This window comes from Neolamprologus multifasciatus, chromosome 20, assembly GCF_963576455.1.
Source record: "Neolamprologus multifasciatus chromosome 20, fNeoMul1.2, whole genome shotgun sequence".
In the NCBI taxonomy this organism is placed as follows: Eukaryota; Metazoa; Chordata; class Actinopteri; order Cichliformes; family Cichlidae; genus Neolamprologus; species Neolamprologus multifasciatus.
This window is the reverse complement of record NC_140458.1, coordinates 26,038,699-26,054,111: the sequence shown is the minus strand read 5'-3', so window position 1 is coordinate 26,054,111 and position 15,413 is coordinate 26,038,699. Positions and strand designations below refer to the sequence as shown.

General features: G+C 39.6%; 2 protein-coding genes across 8 annotated transcripts in view; both read left to right on the top strand.

Annotated features, from left to right (window-relative positions):
• LOC146495043 (guanine nucleotide-binding protein G(I)/G(S)/G(T) subunit beta-1) overlaps positions 1-7,059 on the top strand; it is a 30,076-nt gene extending 23,017 nt beyond the window's left edge. For all 3 annotated transcript variants that reach the window (XM_085144574.1, XM_085144572.1, XM_085144573.1), the window contains exons 6-11: positions 295-457; positions 1,579-1,645; positions 1,989-2,190; positions 2,635-2,851; positions 4,465-4,580; positions 4,731-7,059. In XM_085144574.1, the coding sequence (XP_085000700.1) occupies positions 295-457; positions 1,579-1,645; positions 1,989-2,190; positions 2,635-2,851; positions 4,465-4,571 (756 nt within the window). In that variant the 3' untranslated portion in view covers positions 4,572-4,580; positions 4,731-7,059. The remainder of the gene's footprint in view (positions 1-294; positions 458-1,578; positions 1,646-1,988; positions 2,191-2,634; positions 2,852-4,464; positions 4,581-4,730) is intronic.
• A 2,553-nt stretch (positions 7,060-9,612) lies between these two features.
• Positions 9,613-15,413, top strand: part of nadka (NAD kinase a) — a 16,816-nt gene continuing 11,015 nt past the window's right edge. The window contains exons 1-3 of one of the 5 annotated variants that reach the window (XM_085144563.1): positions 9,613-9,672; positions 11,121-11,297; positions 14,205-14,288. In XM_085144563.1, coding sequence (XP_085000689.1) covers positions 9,638-9,672; positions 11,121-11,297; positions 14,205-14,288 — 296 coding nt within the window. In that variant the 5' untranslated portion in view covers positions 9,613-9,637. The other 4 variants (XM_085144564.1, XM_085144566.1, XM_085144565.1 and 1 more) reach the window with 4 other exon arrangements.

Below are 15,413 nucleotides of genomic sequence, written 5' to 3'. Positions count from 1 at the left end.
ACAGTCATCCTTCACCAAATTTCCAAATGAACTATTGTCTTTTCCCTTTCATCCAAGATCAAGTCAGAATAGAAATAATGATAACTCCCAGACTTCCATTTGCAAAATGTTAAGTTCATTGTAATACAATTCACAAGTGTTTTGTGTCAAGTAATGCTATTTATAGTGAATACTGTGCCCTTGAAAGGTTAAGTTAATACTGCAGACAGACTTTGTCACATGCCTGCCCCTTCTCCCTCTCTTCCATCTGTCACTGCATACTATCTAATATTAAATCTTGCTCCTCTCCTTCAGGTCCATGCCATCCCGTTGCGCTCCTCCTGGGTGATGACGTGCGCCTATGCCCCTTCTGGGAACTATGTTGCCTGTGGTGGCCTGGACAACATCTGCTCCATCTACAACCTGAAGACCCGTGAAGGAAATGTGCGCGTAAGCCGCGAGCTGGCCGGACACACAGGTAGGCAGGATCCTTCCATTAGCTTGTACCCATTTACCCGTCAGTCCCAGGATGTTGGGAAAAGTCTCCTGTTCAATCTGAGACACAAATCCCTCAAGGGTTATGTCAGAAAGGGCATCTGGCGTAAAAATCTGACAAATGAAACATGTGGCCGTACCTGCTGCAGCAACCCCTTGTGAAAGAGTGCAGCCCAAAGTAGCTTTGATTTGTCAGCGTTCTGCAATCTCTGACAAGGGCAGTATAGATCATGGCAGGACTCAAGTCACTTGATTTTTAAGACTGCATTCCTCATTTAGGTTTCAATTTGGCCCTCCGTTTGAGTAGATGGAAGTTCATATTTCTCACTTTTTTCTTTCTTTTTTTTTTTTTTTTTTAAACTTTTTGTTGCTTGGGCTTAAATGTGGTTGTGAGACTGGTAGTTTCATCGTGTGAGTCTGATTCTGTCGGTGTGTGGTCATGGTAACATCCTTTTGAATATTTGGCAAGTCTTTTGTCAAAGCAAGACTTTGCAGCCATATAGGATGTAGCCATACAAGTGTGTGTATGTATATATTTATAAAAGATCCCCCATCAAAAAACAAGTCCATCTATAAACAACCAGTCGGTTATAAGCCATTATGTTGCTAAGGTACCCATTATATAATGGTGGAAGCCCAGTTATTTTTTTCAGATCCAAAAGATACTAGTCATATTGTGCATCTGTCTCCATTGTGTCATATACCAGCTCAAGCTACTGAAAGTGTTGAGCTCTTGGGCGCGGAGCATTCATCTGATCAGTGTCACATGATGCAGGAAGTGTGTCAGCATTTTAGTTCCAGTTCCTTCGCTATTGGGAGGGGTTTATAAACTCTGCCAGCTAGTAAAGGAAGAATTATGGAAGCAAGTCATGAACCAGGAGATGCCCTACAGCTTTTTCTCTTTTCTTTTTTTATCTGGTTGTGAATTAGTCAATTCATCTCCCCCACATCCAGCTCACATAACATTCTCTGAGGGTGGGATGATGATTTGGGATGAGATTTCTTTCTCTGTGCATAGTATAAGGGGAGGAAACTTGTCTTATAGCTCTGAAAAATAAAATATCATATTATAGTTTTTGATTCCGTTTCTTTCGCTCCTCTCAGGTTACCTGTCCTGCTGTCGCTTCCTGGATGACAACCAGATTGTCACCAGCTCTGGAGACACCACCTGGTGAGTTGGGATATTGCACCCACTGCGATCAGTTCAATCAAGAACACTTTTTTTCTTCTTCTTTTAAACAGTTGGGTCAGAATTTCAACCTGTCAAGAGCTTCAATATTTTACTGGTTTCAGGGCCATCACATTGGCCTGTAAGTTCTTTAGGTTGTCTACAATATTTATGGAAATACAAGTGTTCCTAATTTCATACACTCATGTAGTGCTTTCTGCTAGAGAGCTACTGTTTAAATACAAGGTGGCTAATTAGTACATCTTTCTGGGCTAGATTCTGCTCATAGGTCAACAGTCACTCTGCAGAGTAAATGACAGTAAATCATCTTTGCGTTTTCTTGCAGTGCTCTGTGGGACATTGAGACTGGCCAGCAGACAACTACTTTTGCTGGTCACACCGGCGATGTCATGAGTCTCTCGCTGGCGCCCGACACCAGGCTGTTTGTGTCTGGAGCCTGTGATGCCTCGGCCAAGCTCTGGGATATCAGAGAAGGAATGTGCCGACAGACCTTCACTGGCCACGAGTCTGACATCAACGCCATCTGCGTAAGGACACAAACAGAAACCTTATATACTAGTCATGTCAGGGTGTCAAGTCTTAAAGCCACTCAGCAGATTACAGAGTCAGATCTGTCAGCAAGTCTTGGGTTCTTGAGCAAGTCGAGTAAAATGACTGGATGACTTGGCTCTGTTTGTGTTGACCTTTTTGCTAAGTTTAACTTTAAAGCTCTTTCTAAAAAGGCTGAGACAGAGCAATTTGAAAACAATTAACGCTAACTGTTGAGACTTTGTTTTAAATGAACGATCTTGATTTCATAGTACATAGTACTGCAAGTAGTATTCAGTAGGCTTTGCTCTAAAAGTGATGACTAGACGGACTAAAAAAAGATTTGGTATGTGATATCGGCCCTTAAGTGTAGATAATTAGCTTCACTCTGAAAAATTGCACAAAAGTAAGAATACTTTAGATTCTCCTACCCTTTGTTACAGTTCTTCCCTAATGGCAACGCATTTGCCACGGGCTCAGATGACGCTACCTGCCGGCTGTTTGACCTGCGTGCTGACCAGGAGCTGATGGTTTACTCACATGATAATATCATCTGCGGCATCACCTCTGTCGCATTCTCTAAGAGTGGCCGCCTACTGCTGGCTGGCTATGACGATTTCAACTGCAACGTCTGGGACACTTTGAAGGCCGACCGTGCAGGTAGGCACCATACGGAGCAAAAGACTGGAGCTGTGTGAATGTGATTATACTTCATTGACAAATGTGAACATAGCATTTCATTAATGTTTTTCTATAATTTGAAATCTTCACATTATGAAGCCTCTAAGGAAAAAAAGAAAACCTAAAATTATTATTGCTGATGATTTGATTCACTGCTGATGCTGACTCGCCAATATGCCATGAAGTCAATATTTCCACATGTGCTGCATTAGAGTGGCAGAAGGGTAAGGTCAGGACTCCTCGTTCACAATATGAAGGTACCTGTTGCTTCAGTTTCAGAAATATTTGCAATTAAAATTTTCTGATGTTGAGCATTATTCTATGAAAGTAGCCGGCATGCTAACAGCACTTTTGCAACTTTGCTGGTGTGGCCAGTACCTGCACAAACTTGTCAGTTGGTCTTTTACAGTTAGTTCTTGTTGAAGAGTCAGTAATCACCATTGTATTGACATATTCACCGTATGTAGCAATAAAGTCATTTAAATAGTTTTAAGTCTTTATTATCACTAGATCAGGCTGTGTGGCAAACAGAAGATTTTTGTCTTGGCGTCATAAATATTTGTAGTTTGTTGAAGTTACTGCAACTGTTAGTGAAAACACTGATAGGAGTATGTTTGTTCTTTTGTTGTGTTGAATTAAAAGTAGCGTTTGTCTTACAGCTTATACAGCTGCATCTATTCTGAGGGTTTTAGTTCTGTCAACATGGCGGTGAAGAGTTCACTGTGTGGTAGTTGTCAGGGAATGATGGATATGTTCAAGCCACCAAATAACCTTATAGCCTGCAGACACTGTTGAGGAGCTTCTATAAAGGGAGACACTATCATAAGTGTCGTTCTGGGAAACTAGGAAGAGAGTGTATTAAAATGCCTATTAAAAATGACTTTGACTATTAAACCTAACACTATTGGTGCAAATCAGAGACGCGTCAGCAGAAACGCACTGCTTCTGTGCAATGCTTTACTTGTGAAGGTAGATGCTAATCTGGTCTAATTGCACTTGCACATTGTCCCTGTGAAACCTGACGAGTTTAAGCAGAGTGGGAATAAATATTTTGTAGCCAAATGTGCACCGTGTAACATGTTTTAGTTATTAGTGTATCATATGTCTTGGTTAAGCATGTTTGGCTTTATGTGAATACTGTGAAGTAATATTTCCCCATTAAATATCTGAAGCCAAACTGTAGCCAAAGGCCAATAGTAAGCAGGTGAGAGAGGAGAATCATCCCCTGTTCGAGTAGTGAAGAGCCCCCTTGGAGGCATGAATACTTGATCTATTGACTGCATAGTGGGATCAGAAGCCAACATCTTAGCAGACATTTTTTCTTTTTTAAATATTTCTATCCACTGGTGTATGGAGTATTGATTATCAGTATATTGGGTCAGCATCAGCCTTTACTAACTGGTTTATAGCCTACTCTGCACTTTATAGTTTAAAACAAGTTTCATCTTGCTATTTTTCACAGTTTTCTAAAGTGTTTCATCACGTAATCAGTTTCCAAACCTGCATCTTTATTCTCGAGTCTATGTTAGCCTGCAGTACCTGTCAGACACAGCAGATTTGGTGCTTTGTCTCATCCTCTGCTGTCTTGGCAGGTGTCCTGGCCGGTCATGATAACCGGGTGAGCTGCTTGGGTGTGACTGACGATGGCATGGCAGTGGCAACAGGGTCCTGGGACAGCTTCCTCAAGATCTGGAACTAGAGTCTGAAGGTAGGTGTTAGCACCAGCGCCTCAGAGTTCATCTTTACTGCCATCTGGGGGTTTAGATTGAAACTGCAGGCACCGGCTTAAATGATTTTAGTTTTGTGCACAGTCAGTAACTTTGCAGAGTAATAACGATAAAATGTTTGTTTTTTCCAGATGGCATCCGGACTCCAAAGTTGAGTGGAAGACCATTCCAACATCACGATGTTCAATTTTATTGCATATCCAATCTTTTCGAAAACACACCATGATACTGACTCCAAACACCCCCTCCAAAAAACTATCAAGGGCAAAAATTCTCTCTCTCTCTCTGTCTCCTTCTCATTTAAAAGAGCACAATTGTCTGTCACTCATTAAGCTACAAAAAAAGAAAAAAAAAAGCTTGGGGAATTTAGTGCTTTCAGAGTGGAACTGAGGGGAAAATTGTGCATTCCTCCTACGACCATGGTCTGGTATTGTTATAACTGAAAATACAAAAACCCCACCACCGCTGCCACCATCACCACCACCATCACCAAGCGAAATGTGTCCTGCGTCCTCATTATGCACAGGTCTGAGTGAAGGTTATTACATGGCAGTGATCTAACTCTTGATAGCTTTTTGACCATGTTTATTTTTGTTTCTTTGTTTTGTTTTTCTGTTTAGTTGAAGAGGTAGATCAGTGAACTGTCAGTTAATGTTTAAAATGAGGATCAAAGCTTTTATTTCCTAGTCTTTACACATTTTTAGAGAATGTTTTTAAGTTGGGAAAAATAAAAGAATCTCCAGATCGCGTCATTTTAAATCCAGCTTTATCCCACCGGAGAACAAAGCGAGAGAATTCAGCTTCAACAGGGAGTCCTCAAAGCCACTTCTGGCCCTTCTGTATATTTAGCCCTGTAATACTTTTACTGTCTTTTGTTTGGGTTTTTTTTTTTATTTGTTTGTTTGTTCCCACACCACACCCCATTGTAGTCCACAAATCTGTTTGCACAAAAATTAAACTTTGCATATATACTGTCTAAAGGAAAAAAGTTAATTAACCAAGCACATGCTGTTTATGATGACGAATGCTCGTTTTTAAAACGGAAAACAACAACAACAAAAAAAGAAACCCAAACATTTTAACCATTCTTACACCTTTTTGTCTGGCAACAATGTAGAATAAAGATTAACCCATCAGATCATAATCCACCCTGCCCCTCGTTTTGTTTTGGTTTGTTTTCTGTTTATGCCCTCCCCTCCTTATTCCTTTGTTTTTTCCCCTGGTTTCTGTTGCCCGTGGTTGGGACCGGTGATGTGATTTGGTCGGGTAGAGAGTACCTCCACTTTAGCCCGGTTGCAATCCGGACGTTTTCTCTTTTAACAGAGGTGCCCATTCCGTGCTTGGAAATGCAGTTACTACTCTGTGAATGACATGTTGTATAAATCAATGTTTGAAAATAATGATATTGAAACTTTTTAAGTTAAAAACGAAAAAAAAAAATTTTGGTTGTCTGCCATGGGTGGGTTATCTCTTAGAATCGCATGCTGTAGAATTGCTTAAAAGGTGCATATGAAATTAAGTCCTTTTGATGTTTTTCTTTGAGAAAATAACCTGTTGAATATATCAATACGATGGTATTTATATTTTTCTTTTTCCTTTTTTCCTTTTTTTTTCCTTTTTTTTTTTTTTTTTTTTTTTTCTCCTCCTTTTTGTTTTTGGCTACTCCGTGCATACACGATTCAACTAAAATGTCAAAGCTATGCACTCGAGAAGCAAACCCTGCGACATTAACGGTTACTTGGTCCATACTTGGGAGGGATTCCACAAAAATTAAAGTAATGTAAGTGTTTAAATTGTACACACATACATACGTACATTCATTCACGTAAACATACACAATCTCCAATGGAACAAAATAAAATTTTCATTCCTTCTGTAGCAAACGAAATTCCATTTACAAAGGAAAACATTTTATAACAGGTTTTTTCTGTCCTTTAATAAAAAAAAAACGGGAAAAAAAATCTTGCAGCATCTGAATGGCAGAAGTTTCTGTTGTTCCCTTCTTGTAAACAAACGCTCTTTCTTTAGCAGTAGTGACATTTTTTCCATTCTGTTTTTTCTCTGCGACATTCTGTACAAAAAAAATGTGCTGTAATTGTGCGTTAGGCCTGGAGTTGGCAAAAAATAAAACAAAATAAAAAAAATATTACAAATTAATTAAATTCCCTTTCCTTTTTCTCTCTTTCTCTATCAAATAACTGTAGAGCTCTGCACCCCCACTGTTCCCTTTTCACCTTTTGTATTTAATTTTAAAGTCAGTCAGTGTACAACCGAAAGCTGGATGCAAGATAGAAACTATATTAAAATGTACTGTTATTTAAGATGTAATAAAAAGCAGTTTGAGATGACCTACTGTGTTGAGTGTGATTCACTTAGAGCATTTCCCACTGAAGCTAGAATGTTGCAGACTGTTTGGTTTCCTTGTAATTATGTTCAAGTCAATAAACAATTTCTTATCCACTGCTGAATCAGCCTGCCTCTTCTGTACAGTCATTAACGCACTCACTTTCCATTTTTTGTTCATCAGCACTTACAATGAGTGTGAAGGCACCTTCTTGTAGTGCCACTCTGAGTTTGAGTGTGAAGACTAAAAATGAAATTGCATACTGTGACTATTCCCAGCTTGAGTAACAGCAGCATACGTGTCCACGCTTGCTGAAAACATCAGCGTAATTATACACGCCAATCTTAAGTGGCGTGCCTTGCTAAAGAGCATTTCCCTCAGCGTTAGCAGTTTGCATATTGCTTACTCGGTATATTCTCACACTTGCTGATCCCTGCTTCACCGATGGATGATCCGAGTCCCTTCTAATGATGTACATGCTTTGGTTATAATCCTTAACGTTTACTGCCCTCTACTGGGCAGACATCTGAAATACAAATACAGATTATTTTGTGTGGATGTGGCAGAGACTGCGTGACCATGAGCAAGTAGTTTTCCTTCTAGATGGTCAGCACATCTGTAACAACTCCAAAGAAATTACCGAGTCTGGTCTTTCTGATGACATGTTGAACTTGATAAACAAGTGGCAAAAAACAAATACTACATCAAAATGTACTGATTAAGCCTGTGATCAGCTGAAGTGTGTTGCTGCGATTTACTGCTCTTTGTGGATTTACACAGCTGAATTCAAGCAAATGTTTCACGAGCTGTCTTGGCTGATTTCCATGGTATACTGTTTATACTGTCTTTTTACTACACAGCACACAGTTGGTATAAAGATTCAGTAAATGAATCAAAGCTTAATAACTTACATCTGAATAACTTATTCATCTCTGCTACACTTGATGTACCCTTGATGTAATCTCTGACCATGAACACTACAGTCACTGTGGTGTTCAGTCCAAAGCAGTGCTTTACTTTAAATTCACTGAGCAGTTCTTACCTTTAAATCTAACGTTTCTTCCACCTCCCATCCTGTCTTTATCTTTCTCCATCTCTGAGGTTTCTTTGCTTCTTTCTTTTTCTCCCTGGGAAATGCAGCAGCTGAACCTTTAGCTGGCAACACACCTTGAGTCAAACTGCATACAAATGACTTGAGTGTGTGCTGACATCTGTCCAGCTGTTAGAAATGTTGCATTTGAATTTGACCTGCCACAGCATGTGTCTCTGTAGTGCGAACTAGATCCTGAAGTACGACACAGGCTCCACTTTAGCCACTGGTAAGTATAGTGCTGTGAATGATGCATAAATTATATGTTGTTTTTTTGTATTTTATCTCTACATATGTGATAAGCTCCGGTGATGGCTACACTAACAGCATTGTCTTTTCTGTGTTATTGTTCCCTCCATTTAGGCTCAATGATGTTTGATGGAAATAAAAACTTCCCTCAAACATGTTAAACCTAAGTAACATAAAGTAATGTGAATTCTAGTATTTGTACTCCGTTATTTCCCACTTCTGTAAAGTTGTACTGATTGACTGAAGCACACTGAAGTGTGTAACAATTGCCACAGTATTCTTTATTTTTTTGTTTTTGTGCAAAAGTCTCGAGCCACACCTCATTTCTTCATATTTTTCTAAGAAAATGGGAAATGGGTGCAGCGATTTTTGAAACATGTTTCAAACATACACGGAAATAAGACAAAACCGGAGTTTGTACAATTCTAATGAGCTTGAAAGTCAATATTATACATTTTTGTAATTTCTTTAAGTAATCATCAGGAATAGGCTGAATTCTATGGGATTCTTGAAGCACATTCAAAGCTGTGGTTTGGATGTTGGCTGGCTTTTGTTCTGTTCTGTATCAAGTCTTTTCTCCCCGTTTCACTTCCTTAAAAATGGATTCTTAACAGCCACCCTTCCACCAAGACCATTTCTCCTTTGCCAGATTGGATTTTTCTATTTGTTAAAGACACAACTTTCAGACACTGTTCATTTGCTGAAGGATTATCATTTCTCTCCCACTTGTCAACTTTCTTCTGTTCTTTTAAAGACACCATGCACACCATGCCGCATGTTAACTTTTCAGATAATAGCTAATTGAGAATCACCTGGTACATCCCTCAAGTAAGGTAGCTTTTTTTTTATTGCTGAATGACTATATGAATGTTAAATGTCTAAAAAACAAAACATAAAACCAGCATCTGTCAAAATATTGAGGTACGCGGACTGGAAAATGAGTAAAAAAGTAATGCCCAAAGAAAAACCTTGAAAGACCAGAACCATTGCTAAAGACCATTTTCAAAAATGACAGGGAGAGTCTAGTTCCTTGTAAGCAAAATATACAAGAAATGAGGGATGTTTTTTTTCCCCCGCACAGTCAGTTTAATTGAAAGAAACAGAATAAAACGGAATAAAGGTTATTTTGCGGTTTAATCATTATGAGGGGTGATAGAAATTTAAGACTGGAGGCTTTAGTGCAATCATTAATCCAAAATAATCCCTTAATTCATGCAGCAGCTATATCTTTATGTCTTTGCTGTATAATTTTTTTTTTTACCTACAATGTAGTTACTTAATAGTTTACTCCTGTGATATAATCTGAATGCTGTATATATAATCTGTGGTGCTGCAGCCTGGAGAGGTAGTCCAATATGACGTCGGCGCAGAGGGAGCCCGTGATTGGCTGGTCAGTATGAGGAAGTTGCGAGGCGATTGTTGATTCCTGAGAAGTGAGATGGTGTAACTATATTATTATCAAAGCGAATAATAATGGTGAAGTTCTGATCCTGCGGGATTTTGCCGCGCGCCAGATTTGCGTCGTCTCCCGTGACGGTGTGAGTAAAAAGGTAGCCGTGCAGCTGGATGATGTGACGCTCTGTGATCAGGACGGCTAACTGCTAGCTTAGCTTGGGAACTAGCTCAGTTGCCTAACCGGGGATATATCTGTGGTCGCCACCATTCATCCGTTTATATAGTCAGGCAAGTCGGTGGAGGTCCTTTTGTAGACCACACGGGACAGTTCGACCATTAGAAAAGTGATAAATCACAAAGAGAGCAAAGGCGAGGCTGTTAAGCGCAAGATAAACATTAACCTGTGTAAGCTAGGTTGCATCTTTTTCTCTAGCTGGCTGACGGTAAGGAAAAAACTTTAGCCAATATAATTTAGTTGAGGCTTAATTTTGGCGTAACTTGAAGTTTTTACTGTTTGGACAAAAACTTTTATTTCAATTTAATATCGACTTAGAAAAGAGTGCATAGTAACCCTTATGTAATTTGGTGAACGCCGGTTACTGGGAGATGTAATATGTAAGATCGATAGAAATAAAATAAAATGAATAGAAATATTTGAGCGCGTCAGTGGATTTTATGTGACCCGAGCTGTAGACTCGCTCGTGTTTTCTTTATGTATATAATAGGTGGAATGATGTTCTGTAAGTTTTTGCCTCTTTTGGACCATCAGTACAAAAGCTGGTTTTATTACATGAAGTTTGGCGCATGCAGCCAATACACTGAGCCGTGGTTGTTTCTGCCAGCTGAGCTGATTAATGGTTGCTAGGGTGTTAATGAACAGAGTGAGCAGATCAGGACAAATTCATTGCTGTTGATACACCTCATGGGAGGAGTGTGATTGAGGGGAGAGGGCGCAAATTAAAAAATTTGGCATTTAGAAATTGAAGAACAAATATATTTTATGTGTGCAACTTTGCCAGCTCTTTCACTAGGTAAATATTACTAGCTATAGTCTATTTTTAAGTTCTTATGCTATAGTCCCTGTATCTGTTAAGGCTGCGATTAAATGTTATTTCAGCAGCTCTTTTGTGTGATCATTTTCTTTGGGTGTCAGTGGGGATGAATACATAAATTGGCACATTTCTTTTGATTCTGAGCCGTTTGTGAGAAACACACATACTGTTGTATTTTCCCACATTCAAAATAACGTGAACAAAAGGCTTTGAAAATCATCTTCGACCAGCCTCACACAGTTGTGCGTCATCTCCCAGCATTTATTGTCACTTAGTTTTCATTCCTTTGTCGCAGTTTATATCCTGTATATTATACAGATCATAGATCAGGTGTCACGCAAAGTGTGACACCTGATCACTTTACTCACGAAAGAGTGCTGTGTCATGTCAGTTTACCTCCAGCCTGGCTGTGTGAGATGGAGGGCGGAAAGGACGTGCGAGTGGAATCGGCCCCATACTCCTGCTCCACCTGTGATGGAGGGGAGGTGCCTGCCCGCAACCTGACTCGAAGAAACAGAAAAGTCCGCAGCTTGAGCACTTCCTCAGCCAGCACCTCCTTTGAATACAGGTAAAGCAGTTGTCCACACATGAAACTTGATTTTATCTTTTTTTTAAGGTGGTAATGAGCCATGTTTAAAGTGCAAAGTCAGAAGAACAGTATTACTTATAACTTCAACCCCTCATTTGTGTTTTTCCTTCGGGTTATGGTCGTGTGAGTGAAAAATTGCTGATTCACTGGTCAAAACCTCCTGCTTATCAGACACGTGACCCTGGTGCAGACTAACCTTTAAGCAAACAAACCAGGGCTTGCTGGATTTACAATATGCTTTAAGTTGTTGTTCAGTTGGTCAGCTCACTTTCATACAGAGCGTTGCTATAAAGGTCAAGATATTAATTCATTGCTGCTCACTAAATTTGCAGTAACTCTGTCACACACATACACAGATACAAACAGCCATGAAGAAGCCCGCTACATGTAACGATGCCAAGTGTTCAGCCTGAAACATCCAGATGTTTTTTTTTTTTTTTTTAAATGGTCCATGTTGCCATGACTATAATCCAGTAATGCAATCAGTTAACCTGATTGGTTAACCTGATTGCATTACTGCGCTACCACCTTCTAAGCAGATTGGAAAATGTTGAGACGCAATCACAGTTGCAGCAGCTAAGACTTTTGTGAAATGGATTTGTGTGGGTACCTGACTTCACGGAAACAGGATGTTTAAAACCTCTTTGGTTTGCTAACTGTTCGTGTTGCAAGGTTTTTTTCAGAAGCATTAAGATTTAGGAGGAATTTATCCTAATTTGGAAAGGACCCTTTTCATTGTAGTGATATTTGTGGGTTGTAAAAAGCAAAAAGTGAAGTGGACCTCCTTGGCTGAAAAGTAACTAATGTGAGTTTAGTTAAAAGCTTACAATAAGACCAGAGCTTACGATAAGCTGATCACAGTTTGATATCTGTGTATTATTTTACTAATACAACGCAATACAATATCTTCTGTTGGAGTGGTTTTCAAAAAATGTTGTGACTCCACCTGCACTGCGATCCAGTGCTGGACTGAAATACTGATACATTCTCAGATTGCTCGAGAAGTTACGCAGAAGTAAAGCTTACGTACACAGCTGGTTGCTTGGGGACGTTGTAGGCTCTGGTAACCTAGGTGACCGTCTAATGCAAGGATGTCAAACTCATTTTACATCGTGGGTCAGATACAGCTCATTTAGATCTCAAGTGGGCCGGACCAGTGAAACTGCCCTTTAACTAAACATTTAGTCAGAGGTCAAGTACAGTTTTAGCAGCAAGTCTCAGTTTTGGTTAATTCACAGAATCTTTTTGGACCCACTATAAAAAAAAAAAAAAATAGATTTCTATAATAGAGAACCTTTCTATTATTTAATTGTTTATCTAACACTTAACTAGTTTGGTGTGGTATGAGTGGTCATGTGGAGGTCTTTGTCAGTAGGAAAAGCTGTAAAGCATTTTCCAAAGCCTTCCAGGCCAATTCTGTCCCCCTGGCCTTATGTTTGGTCACATGTCAATCAACGATATACTTAAGTCTCATTGGTAGTCTCTTCAGTCTCTCACCTGAGACTGACCTGAGCATTTTTGCCCATAGTTGCTTGAAGTCACTAAATGCCATTTACTTTTTATGCTGTCTGGTTGCTACCACCACAAATCCAGTGTGCACACAGCTTTACTTTGTTTCTGTACTTTAGTGTCAGAGCTTCATCTTTTTAGTTCTCTTCTCTTTTTTCCTTTGCCCATTTGGTGAATGTAAAAGTCTTAAAGTTGCATTACTTTTTGTTTTTTCTCCACTGAAGGGGAAAAATGACCCTAAAACAAGCTCACGACCACTTATCGTTGATCGAACTGCTGTCACTTTAAAACACTTGCCTTTTCTCCACATCATCCCATTGGACTCCAGTTTTTTGGCGTTCTGACAAATACCAAAGCAGTGAGCGAAACAAGAGCAGCAGACTCCGTAGAGTTGCAGACTTGGTGATAACTGTCAGTGTTTTTGTCAGTGTGAGCAGCGTCTCTGGCGTTGCATGTTAGTTTCTTTACATGTTTGTATGAAAATATCGTTCAGTGCAGCTTTAAGAGCGCGTAAACGGCAGATGGTGCATTCGCAGAGTGAGACGGCTAAGAGGATTTGTTGACTGAGTGATTCAGCATGAAGGCTGCGTTTGCACCGTCAGTGAACCCCACCGCTGACCTTTTGACCCCACACTCCAGTCACAATGCGTTAACAAAGCCTAATACAGACAGGTGTTTAAGATTTTCCTTTTATCCACTGCGCAGAAAGCAGATTTCTGTGAGCTCCAGAGTAAGTAAGTGGATAAGTAAGGCTTATAAAACAGCTTGTCGGGCTTAATTTCACCGATGCACTGTTAACACTGCACCTACGACAAACAGACGCCCCAAAAAAGTCTAAATCTGAACAAAGAACATTTCAAGCACTGGGCTGTAGCGCCACAGTTTACACTTTCACCTATCAAGTGAAAGGTTACCAGATCGACGCAGTGACACAAATAGAGACTCTAGCGGTGTGTCGAAGCTAAGTAGACACAAAATAAGCAAATATCGGCTGATTTGTGAAATTCTGAACTTCCGCTTCTGTTTTGTAGACGTCTCCAACAGCCTTTGTTTCGCTTCCCCTTTTTTTTTTCTTTTTTTTGTCTTGAAAACTGAAATTAAAAGTGTAATTTATTTGGTGAAAACTTAAAGAGTTGGTAACTTGGGAATTTCTAGAGACTAGCATCGGCATCAAAGGGTGAGTGACATTGTCTGGTCTTGAGCTCAGCTTCCAGTTTCCTGTAAACGAGCAGATGACAGTAGAAGAGGTTGTGGGGTCAACTTATGCGCAGTTCGAACAAGATGAGATCATTTTAAAATGCCTTGGAGTCTTCATTTGCGTTCTTGCCCAACTGCTTGCCGTGTTTACATGTGAATGTTTTTTATCCTCTCTTTTAGGAGGACTCAATCACTTCATGGACCAAGCCCTGTGACAACATTCGGCCCCAAGGCATGCATGCTCCAGAACCCACATGCAGTAATGTAAGTCAAACAGCGAGAGTTTTTTATTGTTGTTCACCTTTGGAAGTCATTCCTAAGCTTTAGTTTCAGTGTGAGTCATTGTATAGTGAACAGTAGTGAGTTTAGTGTGTCTTTGCATCACTAAAACCCACCTGTACAACAAAGCATCATGTCACTGCTTTGAAATCCGGTTGGGCCTGTAAAGGGTTTTGGAGCAGAGAAAAGACCAGTGTTGCTAATGTCCTTATTTGCAATAGCCAATAAGGACATGAGTGGTCAACTTTTGGACCAGTTCTTTTACCTTCAGTTATGCAATCCTGTAGTTAACTTTGTCGCCAATCTAGCATGTCAGTCTTGCAATTTTGTGTAGTTTTCGTAGCACAATGGGTCTAAATTCTGCAGTCAAATTAGCGTTACAGGCTATAAAGGAGCTTTTTAGCATCACGGTGAGACTTGTGCCATCTGAACTTTTGCAAGTCCTTTCAGATCTGGATGATTTTAAGGCCTAGCTAAAGCTAGCAGCAGAGTCTGTTTTTCTGGCCTTTTTTGGAGAGGAACAAAGAAAAATAATCTGAAATAAGTGATTGTCACTAAGGAAGTGCTGTGGGCTCAGTATTGGTAATAAAAGCAACACCATAGTGTCATAAAGTACACATTCATTTCAGATCTCTTTTCTTTTTTTAAATGACCCATATAGATCTACTCTACACTTAAAAAAAGCAAATTTTTCTGTTTATTTTTAAAAAACAAAAAGCAAAAATGCATTTCTGTTCAGTTAAAAAAATAAATAAATAAATGAAAGAGTAGAACTGTTTTAATCCTTTAAGAGAGATTTAACACAAGCAACGCAGGGCCAATACAGCTGACTACTAATACACAGTCACTTTAGATTTCCATGTTTAGAGTCAGGTTTTACTTTAAATCTAGAATAAAGCCTGAGCTGAGTTTGATGCTCTGAGGCTATTTTCATGCTGATCTTCAAAAGCAGGTAAATTCCTCAGAGCTCAGGTCGTTGAACGCGTGCACATGCAGCACATACTCCAACGTGCCGAATATATATATATTTTTTAGCCAACGCCTTTAACAATGATTAGCTGAATGTTCGGCACAAGATTGAACACCATGTGCATACTAACTAATGAGTAA